The 27,207-nt window shown below is 37.6% G+C and overlaps 1 protein-coding gene across 16 annotated transcripts in view; it reads right to left on the reverse strand.

The window, feature by feature from the left end:
* Positions 1-27,207, reverse strand: part of ZMYM2 (zinc finger MYM-type containing 2) — a 63,686-nt gene that overhangs the window by 25,409 nt on the left and 11,070 nt on the right. For 8 of the 16 annotated variants that reach the window (XR_015138211.1, XM_086329828.1, XM_086329831.1 and 5 more), the window contains 7 exons: positions 17,773-18,629; positions 13,744-14,029; positions 12,254-12,419; positions 11,292-11,504; positions 8,908-8,979; positions 3,463-3,613; positions 2,886-3,001 (listed from right to left, as the gene is read on the reverse strand). Coding sequence is in view for 14 of the 16 variants with exons in the window: in XM_086329828.1 (XP_086185954.1) it covers positions 2,886-3,001; positions 3,463-3,613; positions 8,908-8,979; positions 11,292-11,504; positions 12,254-12,419; positions 13,744-14,029; positions 17,773-18,619 (1,851 nt within the window). In the remaining 2 variants the exon portion in view is untranslated. Of the gene's footprint in view, positions 1-2,885; positions 3,002-3,462; positions 3,614-8,907; positions 8,980-11,291; positions 11,505-12,253; positions 12,420-13,743; positions 14,030-17,772; positions 18,630-22,818; positions 22,908-27,207 lie in introns of those variants that run through there. The other 8 variants (XM_086329835.1, XM_086329838.1, XM_086329832.1 and 5 more) reach the window with 3 other exon arrangements.

Consider the following 27,207-nt stretch of genomic DNA (forward strand, 5'->3'; position numbering starts at 1 on the left):
CCAGAAAATAATACACATCTTTAAGTTCTTATCTCAACATATAGAATGACATTTTTGAATTTTGTCTTTAAAAATACTAGTATACTGTTTAGTTTGATGAAACTGAATTTCATTTTTTACCACACAATTTCTATTAAAGATGAAAAAAGAAAAAAATATAAAGTTCAACTGTGATTTTTTCTTTAAGAAAATATAAACAAATAATAAATAGTGAGGTCGATCCACCAAGTCCTGAACCAGTAACAAAATACAGAAGAACGTAATTCCCAACTCTGCCTGTAACAGCTGATACTGCAATCATTTTCATTCCAAGTGCATCCGTGAAAATAGTCTTTTCATAATTTTTCTCGACGTTTTTTACATGCAATGTTGGGGAGGAAAAGATTTGTAGAAGGGGACAACAGAGGACAGGATGGTTCGCTGGCATCACTGACTCAATGGACATGAGTTTCAGCAAACTGTGAGATGGTGAAGGACAGGGAAGCCTAGCGTGCTGCAGTCCATGGGGTCACAAAGAGTCGGACATGACTGAGTGACTGAACAACAATGAATGGATAACCAGGAATTTCAGTTTCATTACACTTTAAAAAGTTAAAAGGATTTACAGGTTGAAGTGAGATAAGCAAACATGAGTGTCCCATGTCTTTAAGAATTTTCTACAGTTTGTTGTGATCCACACAGTCAAAGGCTTTAACATAGTCAATGAAGCAGAAGTAAATTTTTTTTTTTAACTCCCTTCTTTTTCTATGATCTAGTGGATGTTGGCAATTTGATCTCTGGTTCCTCTGCCTTTTCTAAATCCAGCTTGAACATCTGGAAGTTCACGGTTCACGTACTGTTGAAACCTGGCTTAGAGAATTTTGAGCATTACTTTCGTAGCATGTGAGATGAGCACAACTGTACAGTAGTTTGAATATCCTTTGGCATTGCCTTTCTTTGAGACTGACATGAAAATTTACCCCTTCCAGTCCTGTGGTCACTGCTGAGTTTTCCAGATTTGCTGGCATACTGAGTGTAGCACTTGAACGGCATCATATTTTAGGATATGAAATAGCTCACCTGGAATTCCATCACCTCCACCAGCTTTATTCACAGTGACGCTTCATAAGGCCCACTTGACTTCAAACTCCAGGATGTCTGACTCAAGGTGAGTTACACACCATGGTTATCCAGGTCATTAAGACCTTTTTTGTATAGTTCTGTGTATCCTTGCCAACTCTTCTTAATCTCTTTTGCTTCTGTTAGGTCTTTACTGTTCCTGTCATTTATCATGCCCATCTTTGCATGGAATATTCCCCTTGATGTCACCAATTTTCTTGGAGAGATTTTAGTCTTTCCCATTCTATTGTTTTCCTCTATTTCTTTGCATGTTCACTTAAGAAGGCCTTCTAATTTCTCCTCGCTATTCTTTGGAACTCGAGTTCAGAAAGGTATACCTTTCTCTTCTCTTCTTTCATCAGCTATTTGTAAGCCTTCCTCAGACAACTTTACCTTCTTACATTTATTTTTCTTTTGAATGTACAGTGCCTGACTGTACAATGTTACAAACCTCCATCCATAGTTCTTCAGGCACTCCATCAGATCTAATCCCTTCAGTCTATTTGTCACTTAAACTGTATAATCATAAGGGATTTAATTTAGGTCATGCCTGAATGGTCTAGTGGTTTTCCCTACTTTCTTCAATCTGAGCCTGAATTTTGCAATAAGGAGCTCATGATCTGAGCTACAGTCAGCTCCAGATCTTATTTTTGCTGACTGTATAGAGCTTCTCTATCTTAAGCTGCAATGGATATAATCAATCTAATTTCAGTACTGACCATCTGGTGATGTCCATGTGTACAGGCATCTCTTGGGTTTTTGGAAAAGGGGTGTTTGCTATGATCAGCATATTCTCCTGATAAAACCCTATTAGTCTTTGTTTTGTACTCCAAGGCCAAACTTGAGTGTTATTCCAGGTACCTCTTCACATCCTACTTTTCCATCCACTTAGAACAACAAAATAGAACCTTCCCCTTAAGAGTCAGATGTTACTCAAACCATCCTATTAAGAACACACTGCACAGCAGGCACTGAGCACAATGAAACTGTGTGAAAGTGAATCAAGAAAAATCTCACTGAAAAACAGAGCCAAGAAGCCTGGTCAGCTCACCCCACAGACCCCAGCAGGAGGGAGACTGTCTCCATGGCCATCAACAACTCAGATTCTCACCAGCCTCCAGGTACGGCTAAGTCACTTCAGTCGTGTCCGACTCTGTGCGACCCCATAGACAGCAGCCCACCAGGCTCCCCCATCCCTGGGATTCTCCAGGCAAGAACACTGGAGTGGGTTGCCATTTCCTTCTCCAATGCATGAAAGTGAAAAGTGAAAGTGAAGTCGCTCAGTCCTGTCCGACTCTTAGCGACCCCATGGACTACAGCCTACCAGGCTCTTCCGCCCATGGGATTTTCCAAGCAAGAGTACTGGAGTGGGGTGCCATTGCCTTCTCCAGCCTCCAGGTAACTTGGGCTCAAAACCACCCCCAAGGCAACCCTAACCTCCTTTGTTCTCCAGACTTGTCTGTGGTGCCTCCTGATTGGCTATTCCCAAATGAACTTGATTTTGCTGGCTAGACCACCTACTCTTTTGTTTTAAAGGTTGATAACTAAAATATATTTTCCTTCAAGATCAGTATCACAAATAACAGTTAAGAAGCCAATTTGAGTACCCACACTAAGTAGATCACTGGTAAAGTCACACCTGCTCTAGCCCAGAATCGCCACCCTCCAATCTGACCGTCAACAATATCATGTAAAACTTAGCATGTTAAATACAGATGAAGTCATGTCACAGTGTTCATTTTCTACCTATATTTTATCAGAAGCATTAAGCAAAATAAAAAACAAACCTGGAATTTAGCCACACAACTGGAATTGCAAAAGTTATACAACTTTCCATCAGGCATTGTGGCTTGATACTGAGGTAAAGAGTTCCGCTTACAAAAATGGCAAATAATTCCCAAACCTAAGAGAGAAAAAGTATGTATCAGATTTTTTATGAAATAGCCAAGGTTTTTCCTAAAAATCTTAACTGACCTCTCAGACTAGTCTACTAATGAAACTTTCTATATATTATTATTTTATTAATTTCTGAGATTAATTGCACCTTAAAAAAATACTGTCATAATAGAGTCTGATACCATGTCTCCAAAACAAACACAGATACATGAAACAATCTCAGTTTTAGATAATGTTTAAATGGAAAAACAATTTTAGCTAAGAACACAGGCATGGACAAACTCCACACCAATATTTTAAAAACTAAATTATCAAAACCATTAAAAATTTTTTACATTAACAAAGTTTAGTGTGATGATAAAAATAAACCATTTATGTGGTTTAAAATGAGCATAAAAAGAGAAGAAATAGTTAAGAAATTATTAATGTTATTAAAGTTCTTAAACTTTCCAAATACCTGAAACTTACTTTGTGATTTTGCATATTTTGTCTTGTGACTGTTCATGCAAGCAGTTGAACAATATGGCTCCATATACCCATTAGGACCTATACACTGAGTCATATCAAAAAACCTGCACTGTGTTCGGCAACCAGTACAAGTGGTCAGTTTTCCATATTTCTAAAAATTGAAACAAAAAGAAAATAAAGAATTTAACTAGAAAAGTATTTTTCATTATACTTTTTCTCTCTGTAAAACAATTTTGTTCATCTCTAATCAGGCTTAGTGGGTCAAAAGTCTTCATCTGAGGCTGAGTTTACTGCAATGCAGCTATACTAGGGTCAAACAAAAGTATAATCTAAGTCTCCTTCAAAAATAGTGGTTTTCCCTATTAAGTTAAACCAAATCATTACACATAAGTAAACAGAAACTGAAAATCTAAGGCAAAAAATCTAAGGTTTATCTGTTCACCATGATGACACACTTCCTCGTCTTATGGTAGAAAAAATTAATGAATCCTAATAATCAAACAACTACAGTCCTTCAAAGGAATAATTTGAAGATGTTAAATACTTTTTCCATTGAGCTGCTGCTATTTCAAGCACTCTGATACTTCCCTTAAAACTGATTTACCACCATTCTACTACATTTAAAACCTCATTCAACCAACATAAAACACAGAAACATTTACATTTTTTAATTAAAAACTTCATTCAAAATTATTTTTGGTTATTAAAGTTAATAATTAAGTCGATAGGTAATAATAAAGTCAATTGTGCCAAACATGAATACTGCCAACCCTGTATAGTTGAGAGAACAAGGAGAGAGTGAAGTTCAAGGGAAGGCACAGGAGGCCCACTCTGGAATCTACTGGACAAAAACAGCATCACTGCACAGTCTCCAACAACACACCCAGAGGCTGGTGTGTCTGTATACAAGAATCACCCTGAAGTCAAACAAAACTAAAGGCAAACCTTTAAGTGCAACTTTTATTTGATGTTTTTTTTCTGAGTGGTAACAGAATTATCATAATCAGTTACATCAAACGTCACATTTCACAACGCAAAGTAATCATCTTTTCAGTCCTCTGCATTTGCAGACACAAGCTCATCGCATGGAAGGGACTTGAGCATCCATCCTTCCACATGATGTTTAGATTGTTTCCCTTATCTTCGCACCCAACACCACGCAGTACAATATGATGATATAAGAAGGCCTCAGGACATTCCATGGACAAACGAATAAGAGATGTCAGGGGAAAACGACAATCAGGCCAAAAGTAACAAAAAATGAGCAAACTGCATGGATAAATTTCACAAATGTCACAGGATTTGAGAAAACAAAATAATAAACTGAAGGTAAAAACATTAGGCAAAAACAACAACACCGATAAAAAAAGAAAAACTTCCTCAGCATACAACAAATGGAAAAGTTATGAGAAAACAGCTATTTACATTCCAGGAATGCATGTCATATTCATACTGGTTCCTTATTTACTCAAACACCTAAAGGAAGCCATAAACATTACTTCTCAAAGTAGAAACCAACTCATCTCTTTATTCAATCTCTGAAAGGCTCAAAAAAAAAAAAACCCAAAAAACAAAAAACCGAAAAACTTATCAACAGCAAAAGAACGCTAACATGGAAAAAAAGTAAGAATAACTGCAAACCTGTTAAGTCTAATTATGATTCTCCCAAGGTTACAGGACAACAGAGGAAAAGGCTGGTTTTTTGTTTGGAACGAAATATGTTTTCCTGGAGCTTAATAATTTACATTTTATATAGGAAGAAAAAAAAATCAGTAAGACAAAGAAAAAAGAAAAGAATGTTTAAAATCTGGCACTACAGCACAAATAGGGAATACTAAAAATATCAGACACCTGCCATTGTGTCACAGATCTACACAGAGAAAAGCAAAGTGGCTCTCAGCAGTGGACGTGAGACCTCCACAAGGCAGCTCCTAGGAAGAACTGTCTTACCAACATAACCAAGGCTCAATCATCCACTCTAACCTACATTACATTACATAACTTATCAGAAATATCCTTCAAGTTGACAATGAGTTCACTGTCAGAATGGCTAAATATCAATCATTAGTAACTTTTAAGACATACCAAAAAAAAGTAGATCAATTAACTTGGGTCAAGTAAACAAGAAGCTGAAAAAAAAAAAAAAACAAGAAGCTGAGCAACTGGTCCCCACTAAGAAACAAGTTTTATGTGAAGACACTGAGAAAGACAGAATCATCAATACTGAGAACGCTATAACAGCCACCTTTACGTTTGCCACTATTTCAACCCTGAAAGGGCCCACCTAATGGGAGAGTGAGAAGGTAATGGCACCCCACTCCAGCACTCTTGCCTGGAAAATCCCATGGATGGAGGAGCCTGGTAGGCTGCAGTCCATGGGGTCGCTAAGAGTCGGACAGGACTGAGCGACTTCACTTTCACTTTTCACTTTCATGCACTGGAGAAGGAAATGGCAACCCACTCCAGTGTTCTTGCCTGGAGAATCCCAGGGACGGGGGAGCCTGGTGGGCTGCCATCTATGGGGTCGCACACAGTAGGACATGACTGAAGCAACTTAGCAGCAGCAGCAACGGGAGAGTATTATCAAAAAAGACATACACTGCCATGCCGCGTTTTCTCTGCTTCCTATGTAAACAATCAACATAATCATATTTAAATGTCATGCTTCTATAAATATGCACTGAGTGGTTTAAGGAACAAAATTAAGTGAAACAAATTCCCAATTATTACACTCCCCATTCAGGCATGGGGGAAACCTACTTATAAATTCAGTAAAAAAAAAAAAAAAAAAAAGTATGAAGAAGATCTGATTGAAACAGCACTGGTGTAAAAGGTAAAAATTATGGGGTACTTGTGGCAAATGGACTCATTTCCAGTCTACTCACTGAAAAAAAGTGCCTTATTAACCAACTCCACATGAATATAAAAATCGATCACATGATTCCAAAACTTTCCCATTTTTTCCTTTACTATGTAAGCAAAATATCTCATTTATTACTTTTTTAACCAAGCGAGTGGACAGCAGTGGTAGGTGCTCAAGCAATAAAGGTTGGATGGACTTGTAACTGCGAATCTAACCCAGGAAATGGGCATGTGTGTGGCTGCACAAAACCAACTCCTGGCCACGTCCAGAAACAACTGAAAGCTAACTTCTGTCTGCAACACCACATGGAGAAACATACCCCTTCAAATTCATTAACATCCAACCGACCGACATGCAGCTCTGTTTTTCATTTCCATTAGAGGCAATAAACCACACTAGTTAGCAGAACATGTGACTTTGTCAAAAATAAAAATTCCCAACTTTTTATCTATATTGGCAGGTGTATCAATGTATCACAGATGTCAACCTCAAAAAACATTATAGTTATTAAACACTATACCTTACTACTTAATGCATTAATACCACGTGCATAAATCACATTTCATTTAATACTTTTAAAACTATATTTTGAATAACTGGTCCTATTTGTAATCATAGATATTTTATTTATGCATCTAACAGCATTCTGAGAATCCATCTAACTGTGTTACCAAAGGAGTCCAAAGCATAAGAACAGTGAAGAACTAAATCTGTGGAGGAGAGGCAGTGGTAAACTGTCAACAATGACATGATATTATACTAATTTCTATATTAAGTGAAGATTAAGAGATAAATTCAAGCAAACCTTGTACTTCATTCATTCAAAAAAACCCCTGAAATTCTTCCTTCATGTTGAAAGATGTTTGTGCAGAAAAATAAAGATCTAAAAAATTTACACACCATCATGCTTGACTTTTCTTCACTATTGTATAGCTTACAATTTTTCTTTCAATACATATATACTAGTTTTGCAATTTTTAGAATTTTTCTAATTGACAACAGATGCTAAAAATAGTGAGAAGTTTGCTGAGCAACATGATATTTCCATAGTATAAAATACATCCCCTCAAAATAACTTATATATGGAGGGAAAAACAGCAACTGCCCTGGAGAAATGGTACAGCGCCCCCTTGACCGAGTGAGCCAAGCCAATGCACAAGAGCGGACAGCAGACATCACGTGCCTGCTGGTCTGACGCTGCACAAGGATGTGTACTGCTGCCTAGGTATTCGTGCCCACCATGCACCACCTCAGTGTCATCCTGAGAAAACAGCAGACAAACCTAACTCAAGGGCACTTCACCACCTGTCGTGCAGTGCTCAGAAATATCAAGGTCATGAAAGACCTTGGGACCAGACAGACCAGGGACCAGTTCAGAAGTCCCTTATATAAAATGGTATAGTATGCACATCTCCCTCAATTACGTATAATAACTAAAACAATGTAAATGCTATGTAAACAGCTGACAGTGTGCAGCAAATTTAACTTGTGATTTTCGGAATTTTTTGCCACACCCCCACCCCCAACACATTTTCAGTCAATTGAATCCATTAGATGCAGAACCTGTGGATATAAAGGGCCAACTGTATAACTCTGTAAAACATAGAAAGTTTATATAAAAAGGACATATGAAAAGAGCCACTATGATAAATATGCTGATATACTCAAGAAACCCATGGAGGAACATGAACATAATGCGGCCAGAAATAGAGGACATAAAAAAGACCCAGACAGAACCTCTAGAGATGACACAAAGGCCAAGCCAAAATCTACACCACACTGAACAGTTGGTTAGAAACAACTGAGTAAAACCAGTAAAACCAAAGATACAATAGAAAGTCTCTAGTAGGAAGCAAGAAGGAAAACAAGACTTAAAAAACCTCAATAAATAATGAATGAGCCACTGCGACCAGGGGCAGGAGCAGGAAGTCTAGCACACCTGGAACTAGGGTCTCAGGAGGAGAGAGGGAGAAACTGAAAAAAAGGTTTCTTTAAATAATGGCTTATGACTCTGGATTAGATGTTATATAAATCTTTTTTCCAATTTGTTATAACAGACATTAATGAACAAATTTTGAATAAAGTCTATAGATGAACCAAACAGCAGTATTAAGAATGTCTTATTTTGATCGCTGTACTACAATCTTAATTACTGTTAATTGTATACATTTATTATTCAAATACTAATTTACTCATGCAGTTTAACAAATATAGATTTGGAAACAGTTTTTGAAAGAAAGGGGTTTTTTCCCCCTCTTTCAGGTAGGTCCAAGAGAAGGACTTTTATATTCTACATTTAAATGCTCACTGTGGTCAAGGACTATGAGTTAAAAATCTGTATCTTAAACTAATTTTTAATAACATAAATACCTAAAATCAATAGAATACATCATAAGAAAACACATAATATTTAGTGAAATGAAAGTTTGTTTGTCTGAAGAGATAAAACGATCATCATCATAACAGATTTTAAGTTCAGAAATGGTAATATGCTTCCAAATGCACATGATTCTCAGACACACAATAAGGCAGTAGCAGCATGTGTCACGTGGAGGCCATGGCCAGGCCACATTCCCACTTACCTCAGGCTGCGTGAGGAAAGAGTCTGGTGTGTGATCTCGAACCTCCTTCAGGAAGCCTGGATGGCTACCTACCTAAAAGAAGATTTTAAAAGGCTTTATTTTTTTTTTTGAAGGATAATTGCTTTACAGAATTTTGTTGTTTTCTGTCAAACCTCAACATGAATCAGCCATAGGTATACATACATCCCCTCCCTTTTGAACCTCCCTCCCATCTCCCTCCACATTCCACCCCTCTAGGTTGATACAGAGCCCGTTTGAGTTTCCTGAGCCATACAGCAAATTCCCATTGGCCATCTATTTTCCATATGGTAATGTAAGTTTCCATGTTACTCTTTCCACACATCTCACCATCTCCTTCCTTCTCCCCATGTCCATAAGTCTATTCTCTATGTCTGTTTCTCCAAGGCTGCCCTGCAAATAAATTCTTCAGAACCATTTTTCTAGATTCCATATATGTGCATTAGAATACAATATTTATCTTTCTTTCTGACTCACTTCACTCTATCTAATAGATTCTAGGTCCATATAAAAAGATATAAAGAAAGGCTCCCAGACTGAAAGGTCAACAAGCAACCTGCAAAAGCTGATTCTTAATTACCTATTTCGTGACTTAAAACAACCTCATCCAACTTTACAAATGCCTGTCTGCTCTGTCCTAGTGCCAACGCCCAGCTTACAGAATAATTATTACATAACTTTAATGATCCTATAGAAAAATAAGGCTCAGATGATGGTCAGTATTTTTAACTAAGGTATGTACATTATTTTAGACATTGATGCTACTTGCACACTTAGTAGTCTAAGTCTCACTTTAATATTCGTTCTGCTGCCTGCCACATGGGAGATCTGGGTGCGATCCCTGGGTTGGGAAAACCCCTGGAGAAGGGAGAAGCTACCCACTCCAGTATTGTGGCCTGAAGAATTCTATGAACTATACAGTCCCTGGGGTCACAAAGAATTGGACACTACTGAGCAACTTTAAGTCAGTCAATCAATCTACTGCAGTGGTCTGGAACTGAACCCAAACATCTCTGAGCTGTGCCTGTGCCAGGTTATTCACCATTGGTTATCTGTAGCAGCAAAACAACGGAGATAACGCAGTACCATCCACAGCAAAGTAACGAAATAAACAACAGTTAGCCCAGTGTAGTCTTGTATACTGGTGACCACTGGTTCTTGGGAGGTGAGAGGAAACACCATAATCCACATGGCACCAGCATAAAATGAACATGAAGTCAGCAAGGGAGACACGGATGCACTCCATTACGTACGATATCGCCACCACACAAATACAGTCATGGAAATAACTTCAAGAGCACAGATAACATTAAAATATAATAAAATAATTAGGAATTTCTAAGTTTTAAGTATTTATTTTCTTTGTTTTCAATACTCTGTGTCTCCCTCCACCCCAAATATATTATCTTTAAGCCCTTACTCCCAATGAGACTGTATCTGGAGCAGGGGCTTTAGGGAGGCAGTCAAGACTAAACCAAGTCCTACAGGACACTCTTTCTCCTGAGCACAGAGGAAAGACCACATGAGGACACAGAGAGAAGACTCCCTACAAGTCTGGCAGAGTGGCCTCACCAGTCACCCTGGAAGGGCACCTTGATCTTTAAGCCTCCAGAACTGTGAGAAAGAAAATTCTTGGCTGTCTGAACCCCTCAGTATTTTGTTATGGCAGTCCTAGCAGATTAATACAAATGGAATTTATAAGTTTCTCAAACTTAATTTTTAACAATGGGTTAACAACCAGCTCACAAAATACCTAAAAACTAAGCCATGAAAAAAAGAAGAATAAGGAATATATTGACAGGGGATGCGTCCAAGATACAAATGTACAGTAAAAGCACATAACCGTATGCTCCCTTTTGTACAGGGGAAAAAAGAGAAACTAAGAACAAATTATTTCCTTAACTTTTCAGAAAGAACAGAAAAGAAAATACTATTAAAAATTGATATGTATAAAGAATAAGTAGGAACCAACAGAAGAGAGAAATGGGGCCAACTTCTGACTTTTGAAATCATTAAAAAATAAACTAGATCAAAAACATCTTAAATTTCAAATTAATATTACAAATAAGATAATCATTCCTAAGCATTAACAATCTGAAAAATCGTATTTGTGACCCCTCTCCACCACCTAAAAAAAAATTCAAAACAAGAATCACTGTGGTAAGCATTTACCTATGGTAAAATCACAACCTTATTTCCAACCATCTACATATATTTCCACATTTATCTGAGATAAGGTTATCTCTAAGATGTTAAGACAATAATGGAACTAAATGAGATCCCAAGATAAATCTGGTTACTAAATGCTGTTAAGAGTAAAACTATTACAGCAATTTAAAAACACACTCAAACCAGTGGTGAATTACCTGCTTGTATTCACTGACACAACTCTGGCAGCAAAACCTCTTCTGCTGACCATCAACAACCAGGACATTGTTCCCAGCTCCTTTGCTGGGTAGGTACTCGCCGCACTGCTCACAGCAGTTCATTATAAGGCCATTAGCCATCCTGTATCTGTTAAAGCAATGGTCACTGCACAGCTTATGAGTCATGTTTTTAAAGCTAACTTCATGGCGAATCTGAAAGAAAAACAACAAGCAAAATTTTAAAACACAAATTAATACACAACATGTAGCTTAAGTCACAAGGTGCTTCAACAAAAAGAAAATACCTCTATTTTTCTATGTAAGGCTTGTTTAAGAAAAGGGCAAAACAAAGTACATTTCATTTTTAAACTTTTCTTTAATAAACACACGGAATACACGTATGGCAGGAAGCAGGGAGGACCACCAGGATCATAATACAAGCTTCTCTAGAGGTCTCTATAAGTGATAGGAAGCAACCCAGTCTAGGTAGTATAAAACTTCTAAAACAGACTGGAAATCTTTAGCTAAATCCAAACGGAAATATAAATAAAGTACATTGCTATACAGAATAGGGAGAACTATTATAAATAATCCAAATAAGGATGGATACACAGATTTCTTTTTATTTCATAAAATGCCAAAACCATAATATATTTTTAATGAAATCCTCCAAAATATCCCCACCACTTATTTCACTGCTTAGACAAGATTGTTGCCTCTTGTTTGAAGCTTAGCACTGTTTAAACACTATGGTTTTGTCTGTGAGTGCTCCCAACATCAAGGAAAAAGTCAACTGATGCTATATTTCAGTTTTTTTATAACTACATAAAGGGATAGTTATAAGACAGATTTCATATACCCTCACTTTTAAGGAAACACACACTGATGATACATCATTAACAGTTAAAGTCATAAATATTCCTATTAATCAGAACTAAGTGATAAAGCACAGAAATACAAACCTCTGTTAGTTTACCACAAATTGTACATCTTGATTTATTCAGAGCTCCTTTAGTAGGATTCTGTTTGTCTTCATAGAGAGACAGACAAGATGTGCTACAGAACTCCTGGAAGGATTCACTTGAGTCCACTTGAGCAACAATGGTTCCTTTCATTGTAGTTATATCTCTGAAAAGCAGCAAAGTCAAGCTCCACTTAAAAATAAATCAAATACAAAAAAAGTAAGTGACATTTTTAACTTCCATAAATTGGAACCATTTTTAGATTCATTACATCACCTTTACTATGTAAAAACTCTTGGTTCATAAAAATATGATGAACATAGAAGCTTGAGAAGCAGTACTATTAAACCCCAGCCACCACTCAATTCATCTTCAAGCTCCTTAACAAAGCTTTCAGACACTGGAAACACTTTAAAAGAAAAGTTTTTGTTATAAATGTGGAGTTTAATGTCAAGGCCTAATTTACTGAGGTATAAACTGTGATACCTATGCAATTTTCCTCTCCAGGTAAGCAGAAAGCATGAGATATCTAGGTCACAGGAATACAACATCCTTTTAGAGAGCAAAAGTGAATTTAAATACATCCCATAACCCAGAACAACCCCACTGACCATTCTGTACAGCTCTCAACTACAATTAAAAATGTTAAGAAACAACCACATTGATGACTTTAGAAATTTTCCTTTAATTCTGAATTTTCAGGTCTTACACCACTGCATGCAAGCCTATTACTGTAAAGCAACCAAAAAATGTATAACAATTGCACCAATATTTGAATTTACTAAACTTACACAGAGCACTCAGCCCTTTTCAAATTTCTAAGATCTAAAACATCTTCACAAACATGGGCTGCTCAAGAGATGGTACAGAAAATCCACCTGCTTGACCTTGTACAGAATATGCCATATTCATCTCATTTTTAACTAGTGAGGCCAGACGTAGAAACAGCAGGAGAGGATTCACTACAAGGCTGTCAAAAAATTGGTACCTGAGTCATCAAAAGGTAAGTATTAAAAAATGACCTAAAATTTAAGACAAACATAAATAAATGCATACAATAACCAAAGTTCTGCCAATTTTAAACAATCTTAACATGAAAGTACTCTAAATTTTGACCTATTTTAATACAAAACTAGTCACACATAAATTGTGTAAGAATTTTATCGGGCTAGAACTAAATTCTTATAATTAGTAATGTAAATAAGCATGTATGTATTTTTTACAAACTCAAGAAGTCCAAAGGAGATCACAGATAAAATTAATTACAGGGATCGAGGATCTAAATCAACCCCAAAGCCCATCCAAGTAGGAGGCTCTTTATTCCTAAACCACCTCAGCTTGACAGAGAACACTCTAATGTTCTACAAATTTTAGTCTGGCTTAGCTTATGCATTTTCAAAACACGGTGATTCACCTCTAAAACAATTTTTCTCAAATTTTATATCACCAATATTCAACCACATGGAAATATGCTGAAAGGTAAACCTTACTTTTTACACATAACACAAAGTTTCTTTGGAGCAGGCTTGTGAGAGAAGGAAGAAAGGCAGGTGGTAGAACAGAAGAGGTGAGCTGATCCTTTTCGCTGATAAGCTGTCTGTCCCTTCTGCAGAGGTTTTTTGCAGTTTGCACAAGTGACTTTAACTGGTTTAGTGGGTTGCTGTTGGGCAGAAGGCTGGAAAATCTGTTTAGGAAGCGAGGCCACTGGTGATAAAGAATCCACCCCTGGCTGTTTCTGATTACGGGGAAAGGATGCTGACTGGGAGATCCAAGAATCTAAAAAAAAACACACACATATACATTGAAATTTGTATCAGAGAAACATTCTGTACACGTTTCAGACATCAGGAAGGCACAGTACAGCGGACAGTCAAAGGCATAGACTTTGGAGTCAGCATGGCTGACATGCAGGCTTCATTACCTACCAGCCCAGGAAGTTACTCACCTGGAGCCTAACTCGTCTCTCAACTGCAAACAGAAACTTTAAACGAGATAATACATGGTTTAAAAACCAGTGACTGACATATAGGAAGCGCTAAAAAGTATTAGCCATTAGTTATTAAACAGGAAGAACTTACAGAATATGACTTTAAGCAAGGAACACATATATCAACATAAAAGTATAATAAAATCTCGACCAACCAGAACCTTTGACAAATATAACATAGGTTGGATAAAGTTTACAAATGATTATACTCAAAACATCTTTCTAGGAACGTCTCTTGCAGTCCAGTGCTAAGACTCCATGCTTCCACTGCAAGGGGGCATGGGTTTGATCCTTGGTCAGAGAACTAAGATGCCACATGCTGCATGGCACAGCCAAAAAAATTTTAAAATAATAAAAAGTTTAAAATAAATCTTTCTGAGAACAGCTTTTCCATATACATGTTTCATTCCATGGCCTCCAAGTACATCACATAATATCAAAGAAACCAGAGTGTTAAACAGACATGGGGACCAACGCACCATCACCCAGGGGTGCTGCCCCTGCCAGCAGCACAGCCTACCGGGCATGGCACTGAGAGCTGGGAGCCCAATGCTGGGGAGCAGAGGTCCACCCCTCTCTCCTTCACAGACCGCTTCAGTGGGATGAGCAGTGAGTTTCCATCCCACCACTGGTCACTGCTCCACAGCCTCCCGATGCAACACCAATGTGTGTGCTCGTGCTCCGTTGCTCAGTTGTGTCCAGCTCTTTTGCAACCCCATAGACTGTAGCAATACCAATACGGCTAACGTTTTACATTTTGAAACTTTTCATGCTATTGCTTCTAACTTCTACTACTTTGTACTCTTGTAATATTTTTCCTTTCAAGCTCCTTGTGAAATTTGAACTTCCATACAAAAAAGATGTCCTTTTATAAGAAAAACAAAGTACAAAAATATCTAGAGTATGAGGACATTTCTTTACTATCAAAACCTTAAAGAGGGCAAGTTCCTGGTTCTGACCAGTCCATTCATTGACCTAATGGTTTCCAGGTGCTACATATACTGCTAGTCAAATTTTACCTAATCCACAAACCCCTCCAAATAAATCCATACTTTATACAGAGAGTAAACAAAGTGCATTCTGGAATCCTGTCATCCTGATACCATGAGGGCCGGTTTTAATGAAGAGGTAAAAATACTAAAGAACACGAAGAATGCAAATCACTGAAATGGCAGTTCCATCTCATGAAGAGCCGTCAAACAAAAATTTTATTTGAATATATGTTAGAAGGAATAGCTTTTACAACATAAAGTGGATCCTTAGAATTTTCAACTCTGTAGGCTTCTCATTTGAATATATACTTAAAGGAACCTATTTAAACCTAAAATCATCTATTAACTTGACTTTGAAAATTGGCAATTTTTTTTTCAGTTTAGTTTTAGGCCCTGTAAACTAAATACACAGTAGCTCCTTTTAGCTATACTTTAACTCTTACATTTCCCCTACTTTCAAATTTTCACCTCCTCCAACATCAACACACTTTTAGGAATGGAAGGAACTTAAGCATTCTGTCTGAAACCTCTGTTTTACACAAGGGACATCAAGGAATAGAGGTTAATTTGCCAAAGTCATCATTAGTCTAAGAGCCAGCATAAACAGCTAGGATGTTGTAATTCTCCATTACAAAGAAAGACCGCAGGTACACACAAGAGCTAATCGGTAAACTCAGGAGCAAGAGGTGTATCTGTCTGGCTTTCTGATGCACACTTGACATTCCCTGACTCAGCAACAGTCCTCAAGTACTAGGGGTCCCAAGACACATGGATAAGAATATTCTTAAGAGTTATTTAAATACTAAAAACTGGAATTGAACTAAACAGAGAATTACCAAATGCAAACATATACTCTTGATATGGTCAAAAGTTAAAGATCTACTGTTTATTTAAAGGGGAGGGAGGAAGGGAAAGTGTGCAAAGCTAGACCTATCCTGCAATCTCAGGTTACAATTAAATGTACCTTCCTCAACAGTAAAGACTGCACACTATGTTCTGTTTCATACATTTTTAATACATTTAAAATTATAAGAGACAAAATAGCTGTTTTGAAACTAATTTGACTATTATCATGTCTTAAACTTTTATAAAAAGTGAGCCAGTAGGAAAGATATTCTAATATACAGCTGATAGCAGTTTAAATTGGTAAAACCTTTCCAGAAGGCAGCATGACAAACTATTTCCACAACTTAAAAATGCTCTCACAAATTCACGTACACATATGCACATCAATGACCTACCAACAAATATATGTAAATACATACAAGGGGAAATGGTCTTGGGAGACATTAGAATTTTTCAAAACTGAGTATTAAGAAACACACTTTTTTCAAAATCATTATAAACCAGAACCTTTTTATAACCAATGATCTTTGGACAGATAGAAGCAGTGACACTCTCTGACCCAGTAACTTTACTTCTAGGAGTAAACGCTAAGAAATCATCAGAAATTTGAGGGGAAAAAAGTTCATCATATACCAACAACAGCAAAAAAGGAAAATGGTGTAAAAGCCAAATATGGCGACTGGTATAATGAAACCCACTGTGCAGTCATTACAACTTCCATGTATGAACAATTTTAGTGATATGAAAAAATACAGAGCCACATTAAGTGGAGGGAAAACAAGAAAGAACATTATGAAGAACTTCACTCAAGCAAATTAAGAAGTACAAAGGAGAAAGAATGACAACCAGCCGCTCAAACCATGATCAACAGTGGTAGGTAACCTTCAGTTAATCACCTATAAGGGTTTCTCCCCCCCATTTTTTAATTATGGATTTTCCAAATATTCTTCAGTAATTAGACATTACTATCATAACCGAAAAGAATAAGTAAGAAAAACAACTAGCATTTCACAAAACATTCTACACAGCTTCGGTTTCAGTCATTTCTTATTATTCCCCACAATCCTAGGCTGATAAAGTTGCTAACAAGCTTAAAATGATGAAGCCTAAGAAGAGAAGGTACACGAGAGACAGGCAGGCCTCACGTGGTCGGGAAAAGCCACAGAACTCTTCTCACACTTTCCACAGAATAAAGCTGCCTGCAGAAAGTATTTTCAAATAGTCAAGAAATTTACCAATCTTTACATATTAAAAAAAAATTAGTGCTAATAAGTAAAAATTAAAATTAGACAGGCAATCAAAATTAAAACACAAATCTAAACGCAATTACACAACATTATATTGCTCCTCACATGTACTAAATATCTTTTCGTTCTCTATTTGCACATTAAAACCATACCATTAAAAACACACGAGCATAAAATGAGTACATGACAAATAGGATGCCAAATTATTAGAATATGGTGACTATAAAGAGTATTTTGTTCTGATTAATTTTCCAATACTCTACAGAGAAATATTACATACATAGTTTACATCTCTTATTAGTTAAAATTTGAAACTTGAAAGTCAATAGAATTAACACATCTTACATGAGTAAACTAACCAAAGTAGCACCAATTAGGACAATGAAAGAAGAACCTGCCTGTAAACAACCCCTAAAGGGGGAGCGGGAGAGGACCCTCACTGCTTACCAGGGTTGTGATGAGCTGCAGACTCTCCGTTCTGAAATGCGTCTCCTGCCACATTCATTCTACCAGGATTGAAAGGTCCTACTGCAGTCTTGGTCTGTGAAGTTAAAGACGGGGTGTATGTTTGCATATTAACACCAAAATTACTTGACTGCAGTCCATTAGAGACATCTCCCAAGCTGGCATTCTGCAGGGATGTTACGTGTGTGATCATCAGGTTCATGTCTCTCCCGTCAGTGTGTTCTAACTGGCCATCACTCACAGAGCCGACGCCTGTTTCTAAGGTCGTAACGTTAGCGATCTGAATCTCAGAGTCTGGTTCTGTGGTGATACCACTATTACCCATTCCTGCATTTACCTTACTTCTTGAAAAACTGGAAGGGGAGAAATCCACATCATTGGTTCTGTTTTTAGACTCAGATGGTCTCCGTTCAATAAAACTGGAGGAATTTTTCTCTTGCCCTTGATTTGTTTCCATATCCTCCTCATCATCAATGACAATCGTCTCACTTACACTCCCCTTCTGAGAAGCCAATTCTTTTGAGGAAGGAAGAATTTTGGAATCATTTCCTGGCAGCTCTTCATTTTTCGATGATGTAAATGTTATGGTTCTTTGATCAGCCACCACTGGTGCACAAGGAGGAGGTGGTTGTACTGGTTCAATAAACACAACATCATCATCGTCTTCCACTGATGAGCTCTGAAATTTATTAGATCTATTCACTAAAGGATTAGGTGGCCCACTAAACGAATTTCCTACATCCGTGAGACTAGCTGCCATGGCTGTCCTCCCCAACAGAACAGGAGTCTGATCAGTCACTTCCAATCCTCCTGCTGAACCTGTGTCCATGCCAAAGACCCTGTTAAGGAGACAGAAAAAAGACACACGTTACAATTGTCAGTATATGGCTTTTGATGCGACTCAAATTCAAAGAATTTTTTGAAGGTACTTTTACTTTCTTTCTTACTCTAAGTAACAACGATTCTTATCGATGATCCAGGAAAAATTTGATATCCATTCTGTGATCTTCCCTCATTCACTAATCATTTCATATAGTTTATGTGATATAAAAATAACATGCGATATAAAAATACAGGTAATTATACAATTTTCAGTAAGAATATGCAGTATATTTGCAACCTTCTCTTCTCTACCACTGCCTACCCTATAAATTTTAACACTGAAAACATACATAAATCGTTCCACACACATGTGAACAAAAAAATAACTAAAATCTGATCATGACAATCTCTTGATATTTAGCCTTATTCACTGTATCGAATAAAATGACATAATTTAATCTCCAACTTTGCTTACCTTTTTTTTTTAAAATCCACTGTTCTCACATTCCCTGGCTCCCATGTAGCTGCGTGATTAAATCCTTCTGAGAATCTGAAATCTTTGCCAACCGCATCCACAAAGCATAAATGCCCACTGCCCTGCCCTTCATGTCCATCTATTGGGCTGCATAACAGTCCTGACGACATCAGATACTAAGCCCTGGAACCTGTAACTGTTACCTTACAAGGAAAGGGGGTCTGTGCAGAGATGATGATGAGAAAGGACTTAAAAATGGGCTTGGCTGGGTGGGCCCTGCACACACCTCTTGTACCCCATCAAGAGGTGGAGGAGATGACAGGCACTGAGACCAGAGGCGGCTGCGGAGAGGGAACGACACAGCCCAGCATGTCACAGCACCAAAACCTACAGGAGGTGAAGAGCGAGCCCTCCCCAGAGCCTCTGGGCAAGCTTAGCTCTGGTCACACCTTGGCTTGAGCCCCAGGCCACCAATTTCTGACTTGTGACTTCCAGTTTTAAACTGCTAAGTTTGTGGTAATTTGTTACAATAGTCCTAGGAAAATATTATCTGCCCCTTGGTTACATCTTTAAAATAACCCTGATATAGCTGTAATATTTGTCCATGTTCATGATTTAGAAATTGTGGCTTAGAGACGCTAACTAACCAAGTCACACAGCTAGAATGCATCCCCAGGTTTTCACCGCAACAGTCCAAACTCCTCATGACTCTGCCACAGTCGACTCGTATTTCTGAGCACTTACTACACAGGCAGAGGTGTGCCAAGGCCAAAGAGATAGAAGCAAGTTAACAGTAAAACAGTCAGAAAGGAGAAAAATAAGTTACTGAGCAGATAGACGATGAGGTGATGGGCACGGATAGTAGCAGACCCAGTCCTGAACATGGATCACCTTCATCTCAGAGGCTAAACTGGAAAAAAACAAGAAGGGAAAATGCAGGGTGAGTACAGACTGCAGGTCAATTTGCACAAAGACAGGACCGTGAAGTGGTTTGTACCCTACACCTTCACAGGAGACAAGACTGCAGCTGTGCAGGTGTGGAAACCTGGTCTAAGGGCCCAGTGCCAACTGTGAACTGCCTGGTAACCCTTCTTCTCTCATAAGGCCACTCAACCCAGTCTGATAACACAGAAGCTTACAAACAAACACTGCTTCATCTATACAGCCATTTGCTTACACTGCGACAAAAGCCTCTGGACGGAAGACGATCACCCTAATATAAATAATTATCATGTTGACAGATGGCTGACAGGCATGAAGAAACTATTCAGTGTGTGTTTTGGTGCATTTTCTGAATTTGTGAGCATGACTTCTCACTTATTAAGTTAAAATTTAAATTTTAGAAAAAACAATGGGTAACAGGATGAAGAAAAAAGACCGAAGACCTCTGTGAGCAGGTGATACTTCACTGAGACCTGGAATGATGAGCAAGAGCTAACTGGGAAACTGGAGTGAGGGCAGCTCCCAAAGAAGCCCAACGGGAACAAGGCTGACACTTCCAGCACTAGGGTGAAGGCCAAACATGGCTGGAACAAGGTCCAGGTCCATGGAAGGGAACAGGATGAGAGGAGATACAAAACAAGCAAAGAACTCACCAAAGTCAGCAAGTCAGGTTAATAGTTGCATTCAACAAAGATTTATGGAGCACCCAGTATATACAAGACACAGTCTGAGGCGTTGAGAAAAATCAATAAACCAAACAGGTCAATACCCCTGCCATGAGAAATCATGAACCTGGGAGTCACTTGATGGACTAGTGGTTAGGACCCCAGGCTTTCACTGCCGAGGCCTGGACTCAAGCAACCACTAGGAGCTATTCTAAAATTCCACAAGCCAGAAAAAAAAAAAAAAAACCTGTGAATCACTATGTTGTACACTTCAAACTTTCAGAATATCATAAATCAATACTTCAATTAAGAAAAAGCAGTAGCTCAGATATATACATCAAAAGTGCCCAAGGTTCCAAGACAATGTCAGGACTCTACACACTCTGCACAAAGCTTGGCTCCAAGGCTTCCCTGGTGCTCTAGTGGCTAGGATCCACCGGCCAATGCAGGGGACACAGGTTCAGCCCCTGATCCGGGAAGATCCCATGTTCAGTGGAGATTCTGCACCCATGCTCCGCAACTACTGAGCCAGCACCACAGAGCCCACAAGCCACAACGACTGAAGCCCACACTGTAGAGCATGTGCTCCACTGTAAGAGAAGCCACCGCCATGAGAAGCCCACACACCACAGAGAAAGCCCACACAGCAATGAAGACCCAGCACAGCCAAAAATAAATAAATCTTTTATTTTTTTAAAAAAGCTTGATCCTACAACTCTCTTCATTCTTCTTGTTTAAGCTGTTTGTTTCAGGATGGAAGATATAATATTGGAAAATGAGAAAAGATACATTTATATCTGCTTAAGGAAAATAGATAATTTCATTTAAAAATTTAAGGGGTGACTATTTTGCCTTACTCAAAGACCTAAAAATTATCATTCTAAGCTCTAAGACACTTAAAGTATTATTATTATTTTTTTTTAGCTGCACCATGCAGCATTCAGGATTTTAGTTCCCCAACCAGTGATTGAACCCAGGCCCTTGGCAGTGAGAGTGCAGAATCCTAACCACTGGACCACCAGGGAATTTCCCTAAGACACTTTAAATACACTTTCAAATATTAAAATATATACTATATTAACCTAATAAGGAAGACTTGTTTATGGTAAAACAACAGCATGTGCTGGGAGAAACCTTCATACAAGGCCTTCACTTAACTTTAAGTAAACATAAAAAATTTTTAACCTCGCTACAGGAAGTTTTAAATGCTGAAATAAATTGAATGACATTTGATTCAAAAATTTAATAACTGATTCAATTAGGTTCTCTTAAAATACAAGTACATTCATCCAGTAATAGTTAACATGTATTTAATACTTATTATGCACCAAATATTCATGACGATTAAACATTTAAGCAACCCAATGAAAAGTAAAATCATTATCTCCCTTATACAGATTTTTTTAAAAATGCAATCATCTAAAATAAACTGCCCAGGACTTCCCTGGTGGTCAAGTGGTTAAGAGACACCACTGAAGGAGGCATGGGTTTGACCCCTGGTCAGGGAACTAAGATCCCACATACCACAGACAAAAAAAACTTAAAGTAAGCTGCCAAGACCACGGTGAGAAAATGGGAGAGGTCAGGATCTGAATATTCGTAACTACTATATAATATGTTATTATTAAACAATAAAATAATATAGCACAACTCTTATTAATTAAACAAAAAAAAAAAAGAACACACCATTCAATAAAAAAGTAACCAAATCAGCATGTGAAAAATACAAGTATCAAAAGCAAGAAATATCAAGCCCAAAGTGCCAGGGTAAGATGAGATGTAACACAAATGGAACTGACTTGTAGTTAACATCTATCTGTCAGAAGGAAGGAAGGATCTTCATCAACGTAACAATTTTCAGAAGAATGTGGTGTAAATCCATTGAACTTAGGGAATGCAAAGGCTTTTAAAGCATGAGTTTTTTGGATCTTTTCTATATTTCAGCATACCTAAAACAAGATGACAATTTCTGGGGCTTAAGACAGAACTGAATCCCCAGTGCCCTCTGGTGGCCGTGAGGTATCCCCTCATGTCTCCTCCCAGTGTAACCGTGGGGAGAGGAGACTTCTCTTGCTGCACAGTTCTTTGCAGTAACCCACGCTTCAAAACAGAGTAATTACTCACCCGTAACAGTTCTTTCCAAATCCTAGACTATAAATGTGGTCACTTCTATACGCCACAGAGAATATGCTTCAACTACCACTCACTGAGCCCTATAAAGAAAAGACAATCTAATTCAAGTTGGTCACTTCTACCTTATCCAAATAAAATCTATTCCCTTCAGCCACTTTTCTACACTAAATCAATTCTAATTATCTATTTAACACCAAGTAAATAACTTCAGTTTTCTGGGTTTCAATTTTCCCTAAAATAAATGGCATTTATTTTATGGTTTTTCTTAGAATTTAAAAAGATAACTGAATGTGAAAATCAATTAACACATTGTTAACTCCTAACAATCACCAGGCCGTTTTGTCTGTACCTCAAGATTTTGGTTAAGTTTCTAATTCATTTTTAGGCTTCCTTGCGATACTGCTTCACTGTTATGGACCACATGCTTGTGTTCCCCCTTCAAATTCATGAGATGGTATAAGGAGGCGAGGCCTCTACAAGAAGATTAAGTCAGGAAGGTGGGGGGGCCCTCATGAGTGAGATGAGTGACTGTTTTATAAAAGACACCAGAAAGCTCCCTCTCCCACCACATGAGGACACAGCACGAAGAGGGAAGCCTGTCTGTGAACAGGAAGCAAGCCCTCACCAGCACCTGGTCTGCAGAAGCCCCAACCATGGGCTTTCCAGCCTCCAGAACTCTGAGACATGAAGGTCTATTGTCTCTGGTACTTCAGTTATACCAGCCCAAGTAGACTGAGACAATCGTCATAAATGCTTTCACAGCTTTACTTGGTCTTTGATTCCATGAGAATCAATTAACCCCAATACTTGATGTTCTCATGAAAAAAAGAAAAGGTAGTTAAAAAATAAAATGTTTGGGACTTCCCTGATGGTCCAGTTGGTTAAGATTCTGTGTTTCCAATTCAGGGGGCATTAATTCTATCCCTGGTCAGGGAACTAAGAACCCACATGCCACATGGCATGGCCAATAAATAAATAAAATGTTGACATTCATTACAATAAAGTATTACTAGTAGGTAAGAAAATCTGGTTAACTTTCAATGAAAATCACAAAGAAAGCATTTCAAATGATTCAAGAAAAATATTCATTCATCATTTTCTCACTGATGAGCCCAAGCTTTCTAGGTACCAAAGGAGGTGCAAAGAAAGCTAAGGCAAATTCGTCTCTACAGTAAAGGCTATTATTCAACATGTGTTTATGGCACCTATAATAGTTCTGAGGCAGTAAGACAAATTAAACTTTTTTAAAATAAAAATCCCTGGGAATTCCCTGGTGGTCCAGTGGTTAGGACTTTACACCTAACCACTGCCACTATCTAACCCTGTGCTTCCAATGTAGGGGGCATAAGTTTAATCTCTGGTTAGGGAACTGAGATCCTGCAGGCCCTGTGGTGCAAGCCCCCAAAAAGTAAACAAACAACTGGAGAGGGTGTGGACAAAAGGGAACCCGCCTACACTGTTGGTGGGAATACAGACTAGTGCTGCCACTATAGAAAACAGTATAGAGGTTCCTTAAAAAAAAAAAACTAAAAACAGAGCTATCATATGATCCAGCAATCCTACTTCTGAGCACATATCTGGAAAAGATGAAAACTCAAACTAGAAAAGATACATATGCACCTCAATGCTCATAGTAGCACTATTCACAAGAGCCAAGATATGGAAGCAATCTAAGTGTCTACTGACAGGGAAATGGATACAGATATGGTGGATATATACACAGTAAAATATTACTCAGTCAGAAGAAAGAATTCACATCAACATAGACGGACCTAGAGATTATCATACTAAATGAGGGAAGTCAGATAAAGACAAATGTCATATGACATCACTTGTAGAATCTAAAGAATGATACAAATTTAGACTCATAGACACAAGATAAACTTATGGTTACCAAAAGGGAAAGGGGGATGGAGGTGGATAAGTTAGTTTGGGATTAACAAATACACAGTATTGGGACTTCTCTGGCAGTCCAGTGGTTTAAGACTTCAACTTCCAATGCAGTGGGTGCAATCCCTGGTTAGGAATCTAAGCAGCTAAGATCTCACACTGTCTCCTGGCCAAAAAACCAAAATATTAAAACAGAAGCAACACTGTAACAAATCTAGTAAAGACTTTAAAAATGGTCCACAGGGGGGAAAAAAAAGTCTTAAAAAAAAAAAAACACATAGATACACACTATATATAAAATAAACAAGGACCCACTGTAAAGCACAGGGAATTACAGTCAATATCTTACAGTAACTTATAATAGAAAAGAATACAAATAAGAATATATATATAAAACTAAAATCACTTCACTGTATACCTGAAAACTAACACAACACTGTAAATCAATTATACTTCAATTAAAAAAAAAAATTAACCAAACAAAAATCCTGGAGATGAAAAATTTAATAGCAGAAAAGAAAAAAGTCACTAGAGGGGATTAACAGCAGATGTAAGCAAGCAGAAGAATCAGTAAAATGAAAGGCAGGATAATTAAAATTATCCAGTCTGAAGAGCAAGAAAACAAGAATGAAGAAAAATGAATAGAGCCTAAGAATCTGTGAAACACCACTATGTGCACCAATATATATAACAAAAAGAGACAGAAAAGAACAAAAAACATTTAAAGAAATAATGGCTATAAACTACCCAAATATGATGAATATAACGAGGATAAACACATACACCCAAGAAGCTCAATTCCAAGATGGCCATACCAAGACAGTAATAATCAAATTGTGGACCCAACAGTAAAAGAGAATTTTGAAGTAAGAGAAGTAAGAGAGAAGTAAGATCCATATGCAATGGATCCTCATCACCAGATTTCTCATCCAAAATCATGGATGTGAAAAGCTATGGCATGATATTTAAAATGGTGGGAAAAAAAAACTGTCAACCAAAAATTCTATATCCAACAAAATATTCCTCCAAACATGAGAAGTTAAGACATTCCCCAGAAAAACAAAGGTGAATTTATTACCTGCAAACCTACCCAATATGAAATGCTAAAGGGAATTCTTCAAGCAAAAATATAAACTACAGAGTAAGTTGAAGCTCTAAGAAATACAGAACACAAATGAATACATTTAAAAAAAGCAACAGGAAGCCAGTATTAATGTATCTTTGGTTTATAACTACTTATTGCCCTATGATTTAAAAGGCAAAAGCATACAATAATAATTATCAATATGTTAATGAACACACACATATAAAGATGTTATTGGCAACAAACCTAATGTAAAGGGAAGGACAGAGATGTGTAACAGGCAGAGCATTCACAGATTGTTCAAATGAAGAGTATCATTCCTAGTAAGCTGTTGTAATACTAAGATTCTTGTTTTAATCCTCAAAGTAACCATTATAAAAATAATTATAAACTAATCAGGAAAGAAAGGAATCAAAATGGTACACTAGAAAAAATTAAACACAAGAGAAGGTGATAATAAAAGAAACGGGGGGGTTGCGGATTTAAGACAAACAGAAAACAAGCCACAAAATGGTGGAGGTAAACTTCTCCTTACTCCTTTCGAACAATTACTTTAAATGTAAATAGACTAAATTACTGAAAGAGCTTAGGCTGGATAAAAAGACACACATAATCCATCTATATTCTATCTAGAAGAGACTCATCTTAGATAAAAAAAATACAAGGAGGTTGAAAGTAGGATAGAAAAGATATCCCATGCATATAATACCCAAAACAGAAATGCAGTGGATGTGTGGATATTGGACAAAATAAACGTTAAGTCAAAAAAGCTAACAAGAGGGTTTCCCCAGTGGCCCAATGGTAAAGAATCCATCTTGTAAATACAGGAGACACAGGTTCAATCCCTGATCCAAGAAGATCCCACATGACACAAAGCAACTAAGCACTTGAGCTACAACTACTGAGCCTAGCTCTAGAGCCTGGCAACTGCAACTACCGAGGCCCGCACACCCTAAAGCCTGTGCTTCACAACAAGAGAAGGCCCGAGCACCACATCTAGAGAGTAGCCCACAGAGCAACAAAGGGCCAGCACAGGCAAAAATAAATAAATAATTTTTAAAGCCCTGATTAAAAAGAGAAACTTGGGAAATGAGAAAATACTCATGAGACAAAAGAAGACAAAAACACAACAAATTGAAACTTAAGGGATGCAGTGAAAGTTTTATTCAGCAGATAACTTACTGCTATTAACACCTACATTAAAAATCTCAAACCAATAAACTTTACACCTTAAGAAATCAGAAAAAGAGCTAAATAAACTAAAACTAGCAGAAAGAATGCAGTAATAAAGATCAGTGCAGATACACAAAACAAAGAACAGAAAAATAAAGGAAGGGCTTCCCAGGTGGCGCTAGTGGCAAAGAATCTGCCTGCCAATGCAGGAGACATAAGAGACATGGGTTTGA

The sequence above is a fragment of the Bos grunniens genome, chromosome 12 (assembly GCF_055505025.1).
Source record: "Bos grunniens cultivar Pamir isolate PY7600 chromosome 12, Bosgru_T2T1.0, whole genome shotgun sequence".
NCBI lineage: Eukaryota > Metazoa > Chordata > Mammalia > Artiodactyla > Bovidae > Bos > Bos grunniens.